This window comes from Paralichthys olivaceus, chromosome 6 (assembly GCF_024713975.1).
Source record: "Paralichthys olivaceus isolate ysfri-2021 chromosome 6, ASM2471397v2, whole genome shotgun sequence".
Classification (NCBI taxonomy): domain Eukaryota; kingdom Metazoa; phylum Chordata; class Actinopteri; order Pleuronectiformes; family Paralichthyidae; genus Paralichthys; species Paralichthys olivaceus.
In genome coordinates, this window is record NC_091098.1 from 19319672 (window position 1) to 19340715 (window position 21044).

Sequence of the window (21044 nt, forward strand, 5' to 3'; positions counted from 1 at the left end):
TGGGCAGCGGCTGAAAAACAACTACCATCCTGAAACCACAATAATCTCTGCTAGCAGATTTCACACAATAGATGTTAGTTCCCTAAACATGCCAGATATTTGTCATCAAGATACATGAACTATTTCCTTGGAAACACTGAATATATGCCCAAAAAATTAAAATCTTTAAAAAAGTGAGAATAAAAGCCTGGATCTGCTCTTTTGTCCTGGGTTTTCTTTTTGGTCTCATTCCACCAGGTTTTGTGGCTGCTGACAAAAACAAACAGACATGAGCAAATCTCTAACCTGCTCTGCAGGTAACAAGTTTCTGTGTCATTGTTTGGATCTGTATTGTTAATAAACTCAGCAGACACAGACGCTAAACTCCTCGCAGCAGCTCTGATGAATCTACACCGTCAGAAGCCCAACTGATTGTTTCTACTAAAGAGATGTGGACCAGAGTTTGTTGTCCTGGATAGATTTAGCCTGTCTTTTGTTAGAGGTCTGTCTAAGGACAGACCAGTCACATGGTGACACTGTAATCCTGTCTCACATGCAGACGCTGTTTGTATATCTCTGCAGAGCTGGCTGTGACTGGCAACCTTGTTACTCACCTTGAGTGGAGCTTTAAACTATGCAATACACAAACAATCAAAGAAGATAAGACACATGATGAAGGATGATATAAACACTCAGACATTTACATGTTAAATAAAACCTCTAAGATGACCTGTGCTGCAGCTTGGGATGCTTCCATGATCTGTGTAAGCACGGGCCGGATATATTTACTCAGCTTTCTCAGAGGTCCTGCTGTCTTTGTCAAAGCTGACTAATAAGACCACTGCTCGCTTGTCTGCGTCCCGGCCGCTAATACTTCAAGGGAGCGTATAAGGCTTAATCCCATATTACTGTGGCTATGTTAAGTGTAAGCATCTGACTCTCACACACGTCCAAGAGGAGCTCTATGCAGTGAATGGAGATAAACAGAACTGGTGGTTGATAAGCTTCAGTGACAGTGTCTATGGAACTGTGTAGGCATACTGGTATGTACATGACAGGACATGGAAATGCAGGGGGGCAAAGTGTCTGGCTGCAGAGCCCCTTCTATTTTCAAGACAACCCTGTGAAGAGATCTTCTTGGCGCGAACCTGTTGTTTAATTTATTGCGTGTATAGTCTTTACTCTGCCATTTCCCAGCCAGCCATTCTTACATAATCGCTGGCTGGGAACAGACTGCTCTGACTCCAAGTCCTACGACTGGCTTTCTGTGGTGCCACAATAAAACTACGATGTACTGCATCTATATGTAGTAGCACTGTAGAACGTTAGTATTGCAATATTGTTATTTTGAAGGTGTTCATTTATGGAAATATAAAAGTGGGGTAAACAATAGAGTGGGAGAGAGAAAAAACACTTTTCAGGTCAGTCTCTGGCTAAGCATGGGCTTACCTCTCTCTCTGTCTCTCTCCCTGTCTCTCTCTCTCTGTCTCTCTCTCTGTCTCTCTCTCTCTCTCTGGTGGTAATCCCCAACTAATTGCAAATTAGGATATTGGCAGTGACAGCAGCAGTGAGTTATGTCTTCCGTCGCCTGGGGGGACACAGCAGTTGTCCGCGCCATCACGTCGTCAATGTGCACGTCTGTCCGTCACAGAATACAAGGCAGTAATGGCTGACACCTTAAAGACAGATGTCAGAGGTGAAACTGTGCACTGTGTGGTAGAAGTACACTGAAGGATATGCTAGGTACTTGAGAATTTGCATTAGTCCAGTGTGAAAGACATGTTTCTATTTTTAAAATTATATATTACTTAATTTCTCAGTTTGTGAGCAACCTGTTCTCCGAATTTCTTCGTCCCCTTCCCTTTTCATTTCCCCATGGCTCCCATTGTTGCTACAACAGCTTTCTTATTCAAATGACTAAGACATCTGTTGTTTTCATACTGTGTAACTGTGCAAATTGCAAACAAAGTTACTTGCAAGTAAAACAAAAACTTTGTACTCAAAACCTTACAGATGCATTATGTTTGACAGGATGCTCAATTTTAATCAATGCCAATTTCATCCACTTTATATTATACAGATAAATATATATGTTTATTAAGTTTGTATTGTATTATAGAAGATAATATATTGTAGATGCACTGAGCCCTTTTCTACATTTTCATTGATTTCTCATGGAATAAATCATGGCTCTTGATGAAAGAAAAAACAAATGCATGTCTAAGTGACAAATATTTATAAATGTGTGCAATTTGGTGCAGATCCAAATAAAAATAAAAGATCTAGTGCATTCTAATGTGGTTTCATAAGGGGAATATTGGAGGTTTGCACACTGAGTGCCATTCTAATTTTGTGATATTTAGTATTTAGTAGTATATTTAGTATAATGCAATTTAGTAATACAAGTTAAAATAAATGGTTTCTAAGTGATCAGTAACTAAATGTAGCAGAGTCAAAGTACAATGTTCCCCTCTAAGAGGTTATTAATTATTTGTATGAATTCACATAAAACAGAGAAACATTTAAAAAGTTTAAAAAATAGAATTAAAACAAACATTACAATAACAACAGCAGTATCCGGTCAGCTGCAGCTTCCCAAACTGCTCCAAATATAGTGAATCCTAAATGTGAGCCACAGAACATTTTATTGAGCCGTAAACCACCCAAGGTGAAATATGATGCACTTTAAGAAACCACCAAAATAAGTCAGCGAGAGGACTTCAGAGTTGACCAGAGAAAAAAGAAACTGTGGGAGGAGAATCTGGGGCTATACTTATACTTTTATTGTGAAAGAATCCTGCTGATCTTTATTGCAGTGTGATGGGTCAAACCAACAGCGAGGCTAATAATAACTTTACAGATAGAACAGAGAAATTAAAATATATTGGCTTTAGTACTAGTCAGTGCTCTTTGGCTACAGGTTGATTTGAGGATGTTCAAATTGCATGCATAAAATTATGATGCCATTACTTTGAAAAGGAAATTATTTGAAACCCAATCAGAAGTGTCAAAATAAGTTTTGGATGAACAGACATATAGTCACATGATTGATTATTTGATGTCACTGATGACATGATGCACACAGTTTCATGCCATCATACATCTGATTCTCCTCAATCAGATAAACTGTGTCACATCAGCTGATGTTGACAATAAAAACAATGACTGACAGTTGGACGTTAGAACTTTTATTAGTGTAAACTAAACCCATCAGCCTATATATACTGCTGAAGGTCACGGGTGGAGTTGGGGCTAATCCCACCTGACACTGAGCAAGAGACGTGGGTCACCCTGAACAGGTCTCCAGGTCACCAGGGTCAATTTAAAGTCTGAAATTAACCGAGACCCAATCTGTGTCGAATTACACAAAACCAACATCTTCCCATGCAGACACAGGGAGAACACCTATACTCCACTTTGGGTGAACTTGGATTAGAACTGCAAAGAATGTTTTTTATATTTGCATAGTAGAAAAATATATATGATATGCAGCAGTGGGATGGATTTTAACGCAGGCCACTGCAGGAAGGACTCCCCCTTGGTACATGGTATGTGCTGTACCACATGAGCTACCTGATCATCCCAAGACGAAGTGGAACATTTGGCCTGATGGTGGCGCTAGATTAAAGACCAGGGGATCACCAAAGTTAGAACAAAACATCCTGGGGGCGCCATGAATTTAAGGGATATCCATCAAATTGTTGTTAAGATTTTAGACTGTAAGGTCATTTAAAGTTGGATTTTACTGACAAACTGCTGATTTCGAAACAAACTCCACACTCACAGTGTTCAGGCCTCACTCTCTCCTGCTCGAGTGGAGGTGATAAACAGGAAGTTACAAAGGCCGGTTCCACGTGCAAACACCGTCTCCATGGGAATTTAATAAAATGACGAGAAATATGAGATCTTCCTGCACACTGCGTAAATAATCATTTGACTTGTCTGAAACCCAATAAACTGGAGTTTCCCAGGCAAGACCAAAACCATGCTGAGTTACCTAGCAACAACCGTAAAATATTTGTAAAGGGAGCTTGCTGACGTAATAACTAATTGTGCTGTTTACTCTTGTCTTTTTTCTACATGTATGCCTTGAGTTAGGCTGGATGCCAGGGGTTTTGTCGTCTAACGGATGGCCTCAGTGTTTCAATTGAACTGCTCTTTAATGTGTTCTAACAGCAGCTCTGCAACACAGTGGGCTCCCGCTGGGATTTGAGCTTACGTGCTATTCAGAACCTCAGGGCTCCATTAAGGTGACATACGGCTTTGTCTTTGCCTCAGAGACTCTTTGAAATAGGGGTGATAGAGTCCAACGGGGGGCCAGTTACAAACTGTACAGCGAGCACAGTGATGCAAACGTATACACTTATTTAAATCACTGCAGTGACAGTGCCTCGCCATTTACTGACCTTGTGAACCTGTGATGGACGAGTGATGTGAACTGACAAACGGCCCCATTCAAAAACTGTTCCCATGAGTTCAGAGCTCAAGATGAAGGATTTATTTGTTTCCCACAATGCATGAAAAGATGTGTTTCCTCCAGGAGGCAGCTGCTGTGTGACAGGCCACCCGCTGACGATAAACTGAGAAGTGGTGCCATCTTTAGGTGGCTCCCTAAACTGTGGATCACACAGCTGTACTTTATTTAGATAAAAGATAGAAGACGAATAAGACAAAGGTAAAGCCACCACACAAACACACACACACACACACACACACACACACAGACACGTTTGTTCATCTATCATGAGGACACTCATTGGGATAATGCATGCCCTTACCCTTTATCCTGACCTTCACCATCCAAACTAAATGTATAATCGTAACCCTAACCTAAACTTAATTCTAACCCTAAAACCCAGTCTAAACAGTCCACTGAAAAATTGGCGACCAGTCAAAATGTCCTCACTTTCCCTTAATGTTCTCACGCTGTGGGTTGTAGTTCTGAGAATGGTCCTCATAAAGATACCTGTACAAGTACATACACTCACAGCTGTGGGACTTTTTCTGGTGGTTTTGTTTTATTCTTTGAAGTAAAATATGAGAATGTTGAGTCCACTCACGGAAACACTCTTACTTTTCTGTCTGGCATTTGTATATAGTTTGATAAATAGTTTATGAAACACTATAAAAAGCAGTAAGCACATTTAAGTATGTCAAAGCTCACAACTCCTCATGGGACCCTCATATGTGGCTGCTCTGTGATAATGAATGACAATATGGTGAAACCACAACATAAACTTAGTCTTTAGTGAAGTCATTGAATTGACTGCCTCCTGCTGGTTGAGCTGTCACATAACCTCTCAAACTCTCATTTCAGGTGTTTGGCAGGTGGAGATCTGAATGATCTGGGATTTGTAAGAGGGAGCAGGACGTTTCTGTCTCTTCAGTCCTGGTTGCAGCAGCAGCAGACTGAACAAAACGACCTCATGAGCATCCAGTGTGTTGTTTCTTATGTTTTCCTTCTCTGGCGGGTGCACTGGTCCAGTTTTTGTCCATATATTTCTGTTAGGTTTAGTTTAGGTTGTTGGTGTTGGTTGTTAGAGGATGATTCCCATGTGCTTTGATCTGTGGGGTTTTCTTTCTTCAGTTTTGGCCACACAATCAGGCGTCTGTTAATCTTGTGTTAAAGTTGGGTTTATTTGTTAATTTGTGATAAATTCATGTTCTTTTGGACCGTTTCTCTCTGACTCTTAATTAAATTCGACCTCCTTGTGATGAGCTGCATTGGGGGTCGGAAAAGTACATAAATTAACATTAAAAATGTCATTAAACCTGCTTAAGACTTCATTATAGTGACCATTCAATGTTTCATTCAATGTTTATATTGCTGCGTATTGCTGTTAATGGGTGGGGTTGTCAGCGTTGCTGAGGTTGATGGGATATCATTACTTTTGCAGGTATTTGGTCACCAAGTAATGGACAAGAAAGAAATTTGACCTGAAGGTGGCACTAGATGACAAATGAAAGGGTGATTACAATTCTTAAGAGAGATTCGAACATCTGCACCAAATTTCATGGACATCACATGCTAATAGTCGTTTAGATACTTTGCTTAAACACACAAATCCCCTAAAGCCCCATGGGGGCACCAGCGTCTGGCCTGGATCAAACCACCAACACTGTCATCACTAGAGCCGGCTGCTGATTCATGGCTAAAAGAACAAATGAATTTAAATGAAGTCACAGTGACATACTTTAAAATTCATAGAGACATATTGAATAACACACAACTCATGCTCACTGTACCAAGTTTATTTACCAAAACCAGAAGCTGTTATTTATCCATTTTTCTAACAGCAGGCACATCAGGACGTTTTCAAAACAGACCTTTAAATATTTTTGCTGTGTCGATGGTAAATCTAAACATGCAAATAGCTACAGCATAATTTTCTTGACACACTGTATGCTTCAAGAAATAGATTCATTATTCATCAAATGTACACAAAGTGCCAGAATATGTGGGGGGGATAATGTATTGTGTGTTCACGCTTGAGGAATGTTATTGATTGAATAGTGAAGTGAACTAAAGCCACTAAATCCAATCGAACACAAAATAAAAGCTGCAGTTCATCTTCACTGCTGCTGTGCAGGAAGTACATCATAAAACCATATTCTATGCAACTTGAAAATAAAAGCTCAAATTTAAAATATTTTCTGGATAAATGAAGTCAACGCATACTTCTTCTGACGGGACCACAGTCCAACACAACATCCCAGAATGTCCATGAACAGACTTCATCCTGCCGGCTCCCTTAGTAAAAAAAAACAGAGCTGCAGCTTCACAAAAGTTTTCAACATCGTCCTCAACCGACTACACAGAGTCCAGCCATGTTCTAGGGTTTGACCTAGTAACCAATAGTTCTCAAGTGTGAGCCAGTGCATGGCGTGGACTCATTCTGCTTTCAGTTACTGTCAAACTAAAATTACTGACTTCACTATAAGCGCCGGTGCTGAAATTCATTAGGGCCAAACCATATTTTAAAAATGCTAAATAAGCTGCTGTTCTAGCAGCTACAAATGAAAGTAAATTCATGCATGTGCTATACAATGATAATCCGTTGTAAATATATAATAAACCACTTCCTCAAAACTTGCAAACAAATTAATATGATACTCTGTACCTAATGTATTTCCCCACACATGGTAAATCTTAAACAAACTTAAAACAGCCGACATACAAATCTGCCCCTACACATCACAACCAGCTACCACCAAAATATATACTCTGTAAAATATACTGTAAATGAAATAAAACCTCCAAACATGCAGAAGCATATGTTTTCTTTTCATCCAATTCTTTTTGTTCCTCGCTGCTGATGCAACCACAGCCTGCCTACCGTTCAGCAGTCAATATTAATGCTGGACAGCAGTTCCTCTAAGGCCTCCAGCTTCTGATTGGCCTCCTCGATGGCGCTGTACGTCTGTACATTGCTTGTAATGTGGTAGCGAATTTCATCCACCAAGGGGACGGAGTCGGTCTCGTGACGTTCATCCAGCGATGCGGCGTCCTCTATGATGATCTCGGCAAACTCAGGCTGCTCCACCAGCTGCAAAAGACGGGTACGACAAGTCCAAGGATGTGAATTTATCCTCAAACTCATCCTAGAGCTGAGAGAGTTTGAAAACTGGGATCTCACAAACAACTACTCTTGCTCACACCTACAGTCTCTAATTACCCTTACCCCAGTCTGCATGTATTTGGACTGTGAGAGACAGTTGGAATACCCAGAGAAAACCCACAGATACTTCTGATAAGCAGCTCATATCCACACATTATATTGTGTTTAATTTGTCCCAAACCCAGATGCAAAAATTACTATTTGCAGTTTCACAGGGAGTAAAAAACTGAACAATGCATTCTTGACCAGACGTAGTAACTTCTCCCCTGCATATAGTCTTAGTGCCAAGCTAATAACCTATGGGCTCTGGCTTCATATTGATCCGAGACGTAGACGCAGACACAAACACCTACCCGCTCAATGATCCTGGCCATGAACTCAGTGCATTGATCCTCCAGACGGGAGAGACGGAAAAGCTTGGCCGTCTTCCACAAGTACAGGACGTTGTCTTCACACATAGTCATACCGAGTGTCTTCCCACACAGACGCTTCAGCCCCGTCAGCAGATACATGTCCGCCACACACAGCACGTCCAACGCGTTCTCCGTCGTCAGCTGGACATGAAGAACAGATCAGGTGTCAAACAATGAGGCTGAATTTACCTGCAGTATAATTTACATGAATTCTACATTATGTCACAGGTCTGGAAAAAGAGTAGAGGAGATTTCCAGTTTTTGTAAAACAAATGACCAGCAAGAATGTTTTATAAGTAACATTATTGCTTCTGGCAGAGCAAGTTGTTAACTTTGCTTTTAATGGTTAGAAGCAACAAATTGATTCGTAAAAGCAGCGTTTCTAGTTTCCCATGTTTTCGTGACTCCTGGGCTCGTAGCCTGAGAAGCAAGTATTTCTATTTTTTTTTTTTTAAACAAACTAACCACTGCAAACGTCAGAGTGAAGCTGTTCACCCACCTCTGTGGTATTACTGTAGATGTAATACATGACATGGATAAAGACTTCATTGGAAATGTTGTGTAAAGTGATCACTGGAGTGCTGGGCAGCGACGGCAACTGCTCTCCCTCACTGAAGTGATCCTGCAGTAAGGCTTTAAAGTAGTCACTCCGCCCGGAGAAAAACACCTAGAGACAAACACACACGCACACAATAAATCTATAATGTTCCGTTTTTTTCAAGGGACAGGGTTTGTTATGTTGTGTGAGTTTGTACCTTATGACACAAGAAATTGTAACCATCCACTCTGAAGCAGATGTCAGGATACGTAGGGAAGTGGTCGACTCTGTTGAAGGGAAGTTCTCCAAATCCAACCTAGAGAGGAACAACAACAAAAAGCTTGATCAAACTGTCAGATGCTCACAAATATAGTGTGACCATGTTCTTATTCTTTGCTAAAACGTCCTTACTCTTAGTTCAGTGGGCAGAGCACAGTCTGCTAACTGAGCCATCTCCTCCTGAAGCTGACAGCTCTGAGGCTCCACAGTCAGGACTTTCACACAGATTCCTGGCTTGTTGGACACTGAAAAAAACACGGACCCACATCATGCATGCGGAGAAGATCATTTCATGCTGCTGAAAAATGGTCATGAGTTTAAAAAGTGTCCCAGGACACTGAAGCTATTTTAAAAAGCTCTAGATGAATCACAGTGATAACACACGATGAGTGCGAAGAGTACTGTCTTACCAAAGTCATACACATGTTTACATTTATTCTCCAGCTCCTCTATGAAATCTGTCATCTTGCACTGTTTAGCAATTCGTCTGCACTCCTCCACAAGGCTTATATCGATATCCATTCCTCCTAAAACATAGAGGAGAGAAACAACAACACTTTTTACAAGTTCAAATTGGCAGCAGGAACTTGTCTGGCTTTGTTTTTTTGTCGTTTTACATTTTGTGCACTTGGCATTTTTTGCCTTTTAAAGGTGACAGTGTGATGGTGTAAAATGGGGACCAACTCATTAAAAAATGCTCCACAGAGCAACTAATGGTCAGAAACTCCATAGGGCACCTTTAAAAACATGAGGGATTCCAGCTGCAGGTTGAAGCCTGTTGCAGCCAGTATAGTTTTATCTGGTGTTGAAAAAGAAACTGAGGCATCTACTTCTTAGTCATTTAGGCAAAATACAAAAAGGGCTTTCTCACAAACTAGGCATGGTTACACTTTATTTTTCACACATGAAAAATAGGACAGGCGAGATTTTCAAACGAAACAGTGACGTCTGAACTTTTTCCGCTCTTAAACACACCAACCTGTGTAGAAATACTGCAGGATGGCTCCAAAGGCTGCAGGGTTGATCTGAAATCAAAAACAGCCTTCATGCATATTGATACAGATAATATGACAATATTGTACAATGTAACAGACATGACACTGTAAGAGCAGCACAGAGGGAATCAATGAGGATATATATGTATATATATATATATATATCTACCAGAGGGTGTTTGAGAGTTATCAAGTTCTTTCCTTTCCATTTGCTCTCAAACATTTCAGTGAAGTACTCGGAGCGGGCGCTGAGTACACAGCGGTGAGCCTGAAATGTCTGACCATGCACCAGGAACTTGACATCACTGTGTTGACCCTGCTCCAGTAACCTGAGGGCAAAAACAAAACATACAAATGTTTGGATGACATTAATGTCCTCTGTGTGGTCTTGCAGATTTAGGTACAAGCTATAGAGGTAGTATTCTGTGCCTCTGAAACAGCTGAGGAAAATGAACAGCTCTGTAGAGAACAGCTCTTACATGTGCAGGAAGTGGTTGAAATCATCCCGCTGCATAGTGCGGGCACTGACACACTTGTAATCTTTGAGCAGGCGTCGAACTGAGTCACTCAGGGAGCCGTACAGGCACCTCTCACCATCAAATGTGTTGGCTTCACACTTGGCACCTGAAAAAGAAAATCTGATTATTCTACAATATTTTTTGGTGCAATTGTAAGAATCAGCAACAAATCCCAGGAAAATAGTTTCAGTATTTAGTCGTTTATGTGTAAACATCATTACCACTAGCCAACAGGTACTCGACCAGCTCCTCATGACCACAGAGACAGGCGTAATACCTGGAGAATAATGTACACATTTCAACATAGGATAATGATGCCGTGTTAGGATTTGACTCTTCGCCTAAATTTGTACTTACAGCGGGGTACTGTCCCATTTATCTCTTACATTGAGCTCCACATCTCTTTGTTCAACGAGGTATCTGACACAGAAAAGAAAAGAAGTGGTGGAAAAGTTACGGTGGTGTACTGTGGTCTATTCAGTCACAACCACAAAAACATTATGAACCATAAACAATGCCGAAAAGATGTGAATTTATGTTTTACAGAAAAATGGGTTTATTTCCTTAATTTAGTGTCAGTTGGTTGTATGTATGTTCTACTTTTATTTAAAGCTTTTTATAATTGAGTTTGTGGTTAAACTATAAAATATCAAGCCTCAAATATTATTTACATTTTAGGAATCAATGTAAACTTTAAAACATCTTTTTAAGTTATTAATATATGTATATATTACATACATGATATCATTAATATATCTGTATCAGAAATCCATGTCAGTCAGGTGCCAACATAACGTCAAACAATTGTTCTGTGTTCAGTGGATGTTGCGTCAGGCTAAAGTCTCATATCCTATGTTAATGTGTGAGGTGTGTAAATAAAATGCTTTTTTAAAAATGCATCCCTTTTTCATGATCATGTTGTGATTAAATATAATTTATTAGTCACCACCCATCAGTATAAAATCCTCCTTCTGTTCTTCTGCACACATTATGTTTGTCACTATACATGTAGACTACATTTACTGAAAATACAACTTAGAGTCTCAAAAGTGCCTTTGTTATGCAGATGACACCCAGTTGACAGCTGTCTAACCAATCCTGCCTCTCTCACACTAAATCCTGGACATCCCACTATTCCCTTCAATAATTGTGGATGTAATAGTTGTTGTTATCATCACTCAGCTGAGGAGCTGACCTACAAACGTTGGCTTCAGTTACCAGCTTGGTCATCAGAGCTAATGTTAGCAGGCTGCTCAGCTCCGTCTCTACATGTTGATTCTAACTCATGCAGCTGGTCTCGTGTTCCGCTGAGGAAACTATATCTGAACAAGATAGCAGCAAAACATGTAAATCCGGTTAGCATTTAGCACGCGCGCGCGCGCACACACACACACACACACACACACAACAACAACAACAACAACAACAACAACACGATCGTGTGATTACCTGACTCTAAAAAGGTCGCCCTTTCTGCAGCTGCTAAACAGATCGTATACATCCATGTTCTCCTCGGTGTTTTCGCGGCTCTGTGATGCATTGAGACGGCCTGTCTACCGGACAGGTGAGCGACGGTTTGCTGGAAGCCTCCGGGTTTGCAGGCTCGACGCTGGGAAGTTGTCTGGGATGTCACACCTTCCTGCACAGTTGTTTACAGGCTGATCGGATCCTCGGTGTTACGGAGGTGTTTTGGTTTTTTTCCCCCTTCCCCTGGTGGCCGAGGGGCCCGCCCCTGCGCTGCGTCTGATTGGCCAGTGTCCGTCTTCTTCCGTGTTTTGGTTCCAGAAGAGCGGTGATTGGTTGAGAAGAGCACTTCCGCATCTGGTTAAGCCAATGAGAAGCAGCGTAGGGGCGGGACTTGTAATATGTGTAAACTTCTCTTTTTGCAGTAGATGGTTCTTATGACTTTCCTGCAGCATTAAACAACAAACCCTGAATATTTGATCACATCATCTGTGTCCACAACATGGAAGTGGAACGAGACACAGCTCATGAAGTTCCTCCATTAGTGACCTTGTCTATTGGCTCAGTAAATCCTCCTCTCAATGATTTCCTGTGTACTCGACTGTGATGGGTCATCATGCTGCAGTGCATGTGGGCTCTATAAACATCCTGCCTGACGGAATGAGGAGCTGCAGCTCTGCCATGACTTTTAAAACCAAACAAAAAAGTCTGTTGAAAGCTGCTCAGCACTGACCCTGAGCTGTTTACAGTCATTAAACAAGCAGGCTGTTGTGTTTGTTGTATATGATGCGTAGTCTTGTGTTCCGGGTGTCTGCGTTGTCTCTCTGTTCTTCAAATAAGTCACTCGTTATGTTGAATCTTAAAACCTGTCCCTCTACGCCTGAGGGCTTTTTTCAAAATCAACAGCATGTTTAGACATTTAGGTATTTCAGAGTAGGGAAAAGTCAGTGCTTTGCACAAAGTGGCCACAAGAAACTCTTTCATAACTTCTCCTGAATAAGGTTTCAGCCTCTATTACATTGCTCATCAAGCTGTTGGCAAACAAACTCATATGAAGTCTGTCAACTTAATTCTTGCACAATTGCAGCTCATTCACTTTAGTAAATTTCCGTAAAATGTAATAATTTCTTAATTCCTCTTGGAAAAAGCAGACATGCTGCATCTACTTCTCTTTTTCTGACAGTGCTTTCTATGCTTTTGTTATTCACTATGTTATTCTCTTTTCCCAACAAAAAAAGAGTTGCTCTCATGAGAATGTTTTGTTGTTCCCAATGTTCCATAATGTTTGTATGTCATACTTTGTTATCACATAGGCTACTGTGTACTTCATTGATAATTCGGACCATGCTGTTTGTCGTTAAGAACTTACTTTATCAAAAAAAATGTAAGATGAAAAATTACCAAGACACACAAAGGGATCACACAAAATGACCAAATGCCAGATGACCAGAAAATTGTTTTATGCAAACCAGACAGTTTCAAACCAGTAATTTACCTCATTAAAAACATATAAAGGCAAAAATATGTGATTTATAATATTTCAAAATGCATAAACACTTAACTAGAAGTGTTTCAGATCTATTATTCATTCCTCTAATTCCATTTTGGCAAGTTTCTGTTTTAATATAGAGATCTGAAGTTGAAGTTTTTCTTGTGCCAGCAGGAGGTTTTCCTTCTGCAGTCTCAGCACATCGACCTGCAAAGTCTCTGCAAGGAGAAAAACACACAACTGACGATTTCACAGACACAATTCCCTTCTTCCCTTCTCCGTTCAAAAAAGATTAAAACGGGTAACTAAAGGCAATAAAGATTGATGCACTCATGATTTAGATTTGCAGCATGTTACCATTGTTTTTTCTAATAAGAGCACAGTTCATTCCACAGTGTCCAACTAAGTGCTTCAGTGTGTATTGAAAAGCTCCGAATTAGAACAAAATGAAATATCGCAAGGTGTTACTTCTCGTGACTTTATTATGATGGATTGGATTAAATCTTATCTCAATATAACAGCTCCACATCTGAGCTGATTCAGGCTGACATTCATGAGGATTTTCCTGTACATGCTCCAGAATCGATCCAGAAGTAATGTCTAACATGGTAATTTATTGAGCCTGAGGAAACACAGACTCTACAGTTTATGTTTCATGTTTAGCAGATGGATATCTATGAGTGAGAAATTTGATGCAGATCCAAATGAAATGAATCTGGTGAATCTAAATGTTGTTTCATAAGGAGACAGTAAGGCCTGGTCTGAGTTATGTGTTCACTAACATTGACAATAATGCATTAGTGTGATCACTTCATAATTATTATGTGCCTTTGAATGAGAATTCTAAACAATTAGGAAAGGTAGAACACAGATAACCTGTAGGGCCCTGTAATACAAAAATAGTTATTACTACCCCCGAGGTGATACCGCTCACATGAGTGGAAAGTCTCATCTTTAAAGCAAAAAAGAGACACTCCCCAATTCCAAGCATTCCATCTCACAATTAACATCTCTGCCTTTCACAGAGGCAACACTACAGATGTCATGTCAAGAAGATGTAAATCAACTCTCGTCTCACTCGCTCCATGTCAGTGGTGAGGAATGTCAGAATGAGTAGATTATAGTGTTGCTCGTTACCTATGACGGTTTTGTTGACAGATGCGTTCTGGGTATCGACCATGTCACATCTGTGGTCAGTCATCCAGAGAGGTAAAGCGATATGTAGATCTACCTCAACAGGGTAGTGATCGCTCACTCTCAGGGCCTGCAGGGTGATACAAACTCTGAATTAGTGATATCACCAAAAAACAGGAAAGTAATAGAGGCGCATCACTTGTTGGTTATGAAAACATAAAGTTACCATTTCCTCTGTCATATCAAACGCTGTGTGGAAATTGAACGGCTTGGCTGAATTTGGCACAATAGCAGCCAGCATGTTATCTCCATACACTACAATCCTGTTAGAGACATATGTTTATTATATAATTCATTCTGACAATACACCATAAGCCCACTGTTCTTCCGTTCAGAGATAATTATTCCACTACTCTTTAAAACAAACATCTTTTCTTGAAACTTTACGATGTCCACCTGCCTGTCGTAGGTGTGATCATTTGAAGTATTCGCAGTGGTGTCAACGTCATCCCCAATCAGCCAGTGGAACTTCTTGTCACTGCGAATGCGGATGTCCTTCATTTCTTTACGTGTGACATACGCACCATCTGCATTGAAGTCCCCCAGGATCATTATGTTCTAAAGGAAATCAAGAGCGGTAAAGGTCGTTCTTGGTATATGTTCCATCCTTCTACCATCATGATAATCTGTCCTGTAGATTCTGCGTAACTTTGCTAAATAACAGTCGGACAAACAGACGAAAACATAACCTCCTTGGTGGAGGCATAAGAACTTCCTGTATAAGGACACATAGAAATCCCACCAGAAGTGAAGTATTTGTGTCATGTAACTAGTACGAGTGGAGTAGAAATACATTTATTTATGAATATAGCTTTAGTGTGTACCCGGAACTCATTGATGCACTGCTTTGAGGTGAATCAATGAGATGCAGCAGGACGATGTAACTCACATCTGTTTTCCACTTGTCTTTAACCACCAGGACGACCTCGTACAGCTCATCCAGCTCTTTCTCCGAGTCCCAGGGTCTGGTGTGGACCGGGATCAGCACTATGTCCTCCAGCACTGAGACGAATGCACAGGACAATGTCTCCACTGACATGTCCCATCATGACAAAACACTGACTTAACTCTGACTGTCTGAACTTGATCAGCTTGCTGCTGGCTTCTATTCTCATGTCAAACTAGATCCAATCACAAAAACAAACATGACTCAGACATACCAACGACGTCACAGCAGCAATACTGTTCACAGAAACTCTGGTAGAATGACTCCCTGTTAAACTGACCTGTGTTGTGTGGTTTGAAGTGGAGAATGTATGGCTCTCTGGCAAAAACATCCATGTCGTTGACCTGGTTGTCTTCATATTGATAGCAGTCAATCAAGTTGACCACATCATCCCTTCCAGTGGGAGAAGATGCGTTTAATGCAGATGTTCAATGGTTACACTGAGGGAGTCTTATCGTCAAGAAAAAAGATCTTAATTCACCTGAAGAGAAATAAAAATTGTTCCTTGTATCTGGTCCTTCCCAGGCGGGTGCTGAGCTGCAGGGAGTAGTGATGGCTTGTGTTGACCCTGCACGTGAGATTAGGATACAGTACACACAGTAAACACCGACATCTACAGTGTTTGCTTCTTTCAGAAAAAAAAAGTCAACTCACCTGTTCAGTTCGTTCAGGAACAGTTTGACAGAATCTCCACTCACATCCACAACCTCCAGAATGAGGATGATGTCGTATCGAGACACAATCTAATACAACAGAGGTAAGTACAAGTCTGCAACGTAAAAGTTATGAGGAAGCACATTTCAGTCTTAAGTATGAAATCATGAGGAAACAGATATTATCCCTTGGGGCATATTTGGGATTGTTTCTGCAGCTAACCTGATTACACCTTTAGCAATTTATTTTCAATGAATTAACTTCTTATCCTTTGTTCCTCACACCGCCTCATCAAAGCTCTTTGGCTGCCTCTCAAAACTAAACCCTTTATTAATTATTACTCATCTGAAATTGTGCTCTGTTTTGTTGCCTGATAAATCACAGCAGAAATCAGCCTCCTCACAATTTACTGTGCCGCAAACAATGAAAACACATTTCACCTTAACCAGAGTCGACACCACATCTGGATCTGAGACCTTCGCCTGTCCAAACCTCTGCACGTTGAATGAAGCTATCTTCATGCCTGACAAGAAAAAAAACTGAGACATTAAAAGTAGAGTCAGAGAAAAATGATTTACATTATTAATTATCGCTATGAATAAATGTACTTTTACCAACCTTCACTAATGTACTGCTGCTGTGCGTCAGTGGCCAACCAGCTCCAGAATAAACCTACGCTTTATGGTATGAGAAACTTATTCATCTGTAGCTGTTATTCTAAGGGAAGGTGATGATTGCGTAAACGGTCTGAAAAGGGGAGAGAGACAGTTTGAAAAGAAAACAAGAAGAGGATGGACCAGTTTCATTGTTCACAGCCTGCTGTCACCGACAATGGCTCTTCACATGGCACTTGACATAAAGTTACGTCTGCAGCAACAATTCCAACGATATGACTCAGTCTACTTTTCTTTTATGATCTTAATTGTTATAATATCATCAGGGGAAAATGAAAATTCACAATGTTTCACAACGTTTCACAAAAGACAAAGTATTCTTATATTATAAATGGTTTATGATGTTTGGACACATTTTGTTGGAAATGTTGTGTATCCTTGTTTTTTAGGTGAAGCATCTTTTGTGGGCTTAATTTTTCAGGAAGGACTTGTGATCACCCTGCAATTTAAATCATCTCAAACTCCTTGTTTTCTCTGCTTCCTTTACTTCTCATCCAAATCCCATCGACACCAAACTGAATCTCATTTGGACATAAAGCCTATACAAATATTTAAGTAATTAACAGCAATGAATTTTGGCTCTTGATGATTAAATCTGACTCTTCTTTGTAATGTTGTACCTTGTGTCACGGAGAAGGCCTGCAATCATGCACGAGAACACAAACAAAGCATTCTTTAGAAATGGGGTAGGTGGGAGAACTGGTATGTGTCCGACAGGTTGAACCACATTTGGGGAGCAACATAACTTCCCTATCAAGCCACACCTCACCCTGCCTATAAAAACACCCAAGAGATAAGAGATGCACAACCGAGCTCGACCACTGCCTGACATCTTCATCTTCCCCGTCAGTGAGATCTCCCCAGAAGCGCCACCATGAGTCTGAGGAGAAACCCCAACAGCCGCCCAGGAGTGCGCTCGTCCTCTAAGAGCTTCAGCAGCTCGTCCATGGGATCCTACTCCTTCCACAGGATCAGCACCGGTACTGAGCAGAGGGCCCCGATCACAGCTGTGACTGTCAACAAGAGCCTGCTCGCCCCATTGAGCATCGATATCGACCCCACCATCCAGGTAGTCCGCACCCAGGAGAAAGAGCAGATCAAGACCCTCAACAACCGCTTTGCCTCATTCATTGACAAGGTGAGAAACAGGATTGCAGATAAATGATGAGAGTGAGATTCCATTTTTTTTTTTGGGATTATCCCGCTATCCATTTAAATACATATAGAATATAGAATAAGTGAGGGCCAGTTTTATATTGTGGGTCCTTACTCCCCTTGTCACAGGTGAGATTCCTGGAGCAGCAGAACAAAATGCTGGAAACCAAGTGGCAGCTGCTGCAGAAACAGACATCCACCCCCTCCAACATTGAGCCCATGCTGAAGTCCTTCATCGGCTCCCTGGAGAGACAGCTGGAGTGCTTCAACAATGAAAAACTAAGGCTTGACATGGAGAACAATGTCATGCACAAAAATGTTGAGGACTATAAGACGAGGTAGGACTGAAGCACCTGCTGTTGAGTCAGTAAAAATTAGGTGTGAAGATGTGCAGGGGAAATATGACCTGTGGCGTGTTTCAGGTACGAGGAGGAAATCAACAGGAGAAATGATGCTGAGAACGACTTTGTCATGCTCAAAAAGGTAGAGTATAGAGTCATGGTGGCTATGATTGATGTTTTCTCAGTGTGTGCAAGTTTAATGCTTATGAGTGTTCAAAGATTCATTCATCTCTAATGCATGAAATATAACTGCGTCTTTCATAAAGTCATGCACTAAAGTTGTATGTTTTTCACTGAATGCCTGCAGGATGTGGATTCAAGTTTTCTGTCTCAGGTGGATCTGAACGACAGGTTGTCTGGTATCCAGGATGAACACAACTTCCTCAAGGAGCTGTATGATACGGTATTGAAAATCCTTTCAAAATGTCAGACAGTATTAAAATAGGAAAACATGTAAACCACAGGTGTTGAACTGTGGATTATGTCTCCTCACTGCGGCTGTCTGTCGTTTTATAAAAGGAGCTGCGGGAGATGCAGGAGAGCCTGAGGACGACCTCTGTGGTGGTGCAGATGGACAACTCCCGCGGCCTGAACATGGATCAGATCGTGGCTGATGTTAAGGCTCAGTACGAAGATATCGCCGGCCGCAGTCGTGAGGAAGCTGAAAGCTGGTACAAGAACAAGGTGAAGTACTCAAGCAGAAAAATGATACACCACTGTTAATGTCATGCAATTTTGTGGTAAAACAGGTTTCTCTTGAAATAGTTTAGTAAATGAGGGGGTCATTATTTAGGTCAAGCTCATAAATCTACTACACAGGGGACTCTTGTCAAACCTGATGATTACTGATCTAACACCTTTGTTCCTGTTTGGTACCAGTTTGACAAGATTAATGCTGAGGCGGAACAGTACAGCAATGAAATGCATAGCAACAAGGGAGAAATATCTGGACTCAACCGAATGATCAGCCGCCTGCAGAATGAGATCCAGACTGTAAAAGCACAGGTGAGTGAAATGTTGAAAGTCAAAGGCAGCTGAAAAATGCTGTTGGAGGTTATACTCTTCCATCTCAACTGTGATCTCTTCTAGCTTATGTATAAATACTTTAAACATTGCCACACTTCTCCATCACGTTAAAAACTGCTTCTTTTAATCAATGTTGTAAATACTGTAATCAAGATCAACAAATTATTCTTTGGGAAAAATGTGAAAATGCCTCATTTAAAGTGAAAAACTGGTCAGAACTGCTTGTAGTAGGATGGCAGAAATAAATGACCAAAAAAGTATGACACACACAGGATCCGTTATTACAGTTGTTCTGTTGAGGTTTGTCTGTCTGACATTCTGTCTATATACTTAACATCAACTCTTTATATTATGAAATCATAGCTTGCAGCCTCTAAATGTTTTGCTCTATGTGTCACAATCCACATTACAAAGGGACATGACATCGTGGAATGGTCTCATCTGCTTTGAAAGGAGTGATTGACAGGCTTACACCATCTATCCCTGCACATTATTTCTCAGTGTGTCAGTCTGGAGGACCAGTTCTCTGAGGCAGAGCGGCGCGGGGAGGAAGCCGTGCAGGATGCCAGGGCTCGCATCAAGGACCTGGAGCTGGCTCTGCAGAAGGCCAAACAGGACATGGCTCGCCAGCTGAAAGAATACCAGGAGCTCATGAATATCAAGCTGGGCCTGGACATCGAGATCTCCACCTACAGGAAACTGCTGGAGGGAGAGGAGGAAAGGTGAGTGGTGCGGGTAGATGTCAGATTAGAGTCTAATGCAGGTTTTTCTGGAAAAGTTTCAAAAGGATATATTTGGCTCAACTCTCCACTTTCACTTTTAAAGAAAAGCTTAACATGGTCTGACCCCCTGTTACGGATATAATAACATCCCTTGCTCCAAACTGTAATCTATGACTTCAAAAGGATTTTGCCAGCATGGCCCCAGAGGCTCTGGAATTCCTTGTCTGAGGAGATCAGACTTGCCATAACTTGAACTGTCTTGTAAATCATTGCTCAAAACATTTGGAAAACCTTTTAATGCCTGGTTCTTAAGTGTTTTCAATTTCATGTTTTGACCTGTTTCATTCTGTTCTGTTTTACTCCCATGTGTTTTGGAAAGCACTTTGTAACTTTGCTTTGATAGGTGCTTCATAATTAAAGTTTATTATTTGTATTATTATTATTTATAGTCATGATTCAGCTTCAGTTGATCAGATTGTGCTTCTGTATATCTGCTATCTGGTAACATGTGGTCAGAACCTTCTGCCTTAATGAAGAGAATACTCTTGAGTAATGATTGGAAAGAAAAAACGTGCTCCCATGAGACATATATGTGTTCAAATGAGAGACTTCTCACAGTGGTTTTGTTCCTCTCTCACAGACTTGGACGAGATTCTATTGTGAACATCCAAGACGTGGTAGGCCAATGTAAGTACTGTGCTTTACAGCTGCAGCTCACTCCATTATCACCAATAATCAGATCAGAATGACATCATATCCTGTGTGTATTTGCTTTGTCTAGCCTCCCAGGTTTACAGCCGCCAGCAGCGAAGGTCAAGTCCCATCCTCATCAAGACAGTGGAGACCCATGACAGACTTCATGTGAAAGAAAACACACAGTAACCTGCTGGATGACCGTGGCAACATAACTCCCCCTTTACATTCACCTCTTTGTTCACCCCCTGCACGTATGAGCCAGATGTGTTATCTGTTTACTTCATGTTTGATGTCACATGTTGTGTTTGAAATAAAGATGTGTTCAGCTCTACGATCGTGTGT

At 41.0% G+C, this 21044-nt stretch overlaps 3 protein-coding genes across 6 annotated transcripts; 1 reads left to right on the forward strand and 2 right to left on the reverse strand.

The window, feature by feature from the left end:
* Positions 1–6215: 6215 nt before the first annotated feature.
* On the reverse strand, positions 6216–12069 carry abtb1 (ankyrin repeat and BTB (POZ) domain containing 1). Of its 2 annotated transcripts, XM_069527057.1 has the most exons (13): positions 11791–11915; positions 11537–11663; positions 10699–10761; positions 10563–10618; positions 10303–10447; positions 9993–10152; positions 9808–9853; positions 9239–9355; positions 8961–9073; positions 8767–8865; positions 8511–8678; positions 7952–8152; positions 6216–7526 (listed from the first exon to the last, which is right to left on the reverse strand). In XM_069527057.1, the coding sequence occupies exons 2-13, from the start codon at positions 11569–11571 to the stop codon at positions 7320–7322; spliced, it is 1410 nt and encodes a 469-aa protein (XP_069383158.1). In that variant the 5' UTR covers positions 11572–11663; positions 11791–11915; the 3' UTR covers positions 6216–7319. The 2 variants fall into 2 exon arrangements, with proteins under 2 accessions (XP_069383158.1, XP_069383157.1); XM_069527056.1 differs by lacking the exon at positions 11537–11663 and having other exon boundaries at positions 11791–12069.
* Positions 12070–13243: 1174 nt separating this feature from the next.
* Positions 13244–16844, reverse strand: LOC109635302 (deoxyribonuclease-1-like). 3 transcript variants are annotated; one of them, XM_020096416.2, is made up of 10 exons: positions 16707–16844; positions 16529–16611; positions 16089–16177; positions 15916–16002; positions 15715–15827; positions 15378–15490; positions 14889–15046; positions 14655–14751; positions 14432–14558; positions 13244–13512 (listed from the first exon to the last, which is right to left on the reverse strand). In XM_020096416.2, exons 2-10 carry the CDS (start codon positions 16607–16609, stop codon positions 13391–13393), a joined length of 987 nt encoding a protein of 328 aa, XP_019951975.1. In that variant the 5' UTR covers positions 16610–16611; positions 16707–16844; the 3' UTR covers positions 13244–13390. The 3 variants fall into 3 exon arrangements, with proteins under 3 accessions (XP_019951975.1, XP_019951974.1, XP_069383159.1); XM_020096415.2 differs by having other exon boundaries at positions 15378–15520; XM_069527058.1 differs by having other exon boundaries at positions 15378–15520; positions 16529–16627; positions 16707–16761.
* A 709-nt stretch (positions 16845–17553) lies between these two features.
* LOC109635143 (keratin, type II cytoskeletal 8-like) lies at positions 17554–21033 on the forward strand. Its single transcript, XM_020096097.2, has 9 exons — positions 17554–17900; positions 18047–18255; positions 18340–18400; positions 18566–18661; positions 18778–18942; positions 19138–19263; positions 19786–20006; positions 20647–20693; positions 20788–21033. The coding sequence occupies exons 1-9, from the start codon at positions 17637–17639 to the stop codon at positions 20886–20888; spliced, it is 1290 nt and encodes a 429-aa protein (XP_019951656.1). The 5' UTR covers positions 17554–17636; the 3' UTR covers positions 20889–21033.
* Positions 21034–21044: the final 11 nt, after the last annotated feature.

Excerpts from the sequence above, each read along its gene's own strand:
- LOC109635143 (XM_020096097.2), top strand. The coding sequence starts at position 17,637 with ATGAGTCTGAGGAGAAACCCCAACAGCCGCCCAGGAGTGCGCTCGTCC. Across the intron at positions 18,256-18,339 it reads GTTGAGGACTATAAGACGAG|GTACGAGGAGGAAATCAACA; the intron begins GTAGGACTGAAG and ends GGCGTGTTTCAG. Across the intron at positions 20,007-20,646 it reads CTGGAGGGAGAGGAGGAAAG|ACTTGGACGAGATTCTATTG; the intron begins GTGAGTGGTGCG and ends CCTCTCTCACAG.
- LOC109635302 (XM_020096415.2), bottom strand. The coding sequence starts at position 16,609 with ATGAAGATAGCTTCATTCAACGTGCAGAGGTTTGGACAGGCGAAGGTC. Across the intron at positions 15,828-15,915 it reads CAATTTTTATTTCTCTTCAG|GGATGATGTGGTCAACTTGA; the intron begins GTGAATTAAGAT and ends TCCCACTGGAAG. Across the intron at positions 13,513-14,431 it reads TGTCAACAAAACCGTCATAG|AGACTTTGCAGGTCGATGTG; the intron begins GTAACGAGCAAC and ends TTCTCCTTGCAG.
- abtb1 (XM_069527056.1), bottom strand. The coding sequence starts at position 11,846 with ATGGATGTATACGATCTGTTTAGCAGCTGCAGAAAGGGCGACCTTTTT. Across the intron at positions 10,448-10,562 it reads CGAGTACCTGTTGGCTAGTG|GTGCCAAGTGTGAAGCCAAC; the intron begins GTAATGATGTTT and ends TTTCTTTTTCAG. Across the intron at positions 8,153-8,510 it reads TCTACAGTAATACCACAGAG|CTGACGACGGAGAACGCGTT; the intron begins GTGGGTGAACAG and ends CTTCATGTCCAG.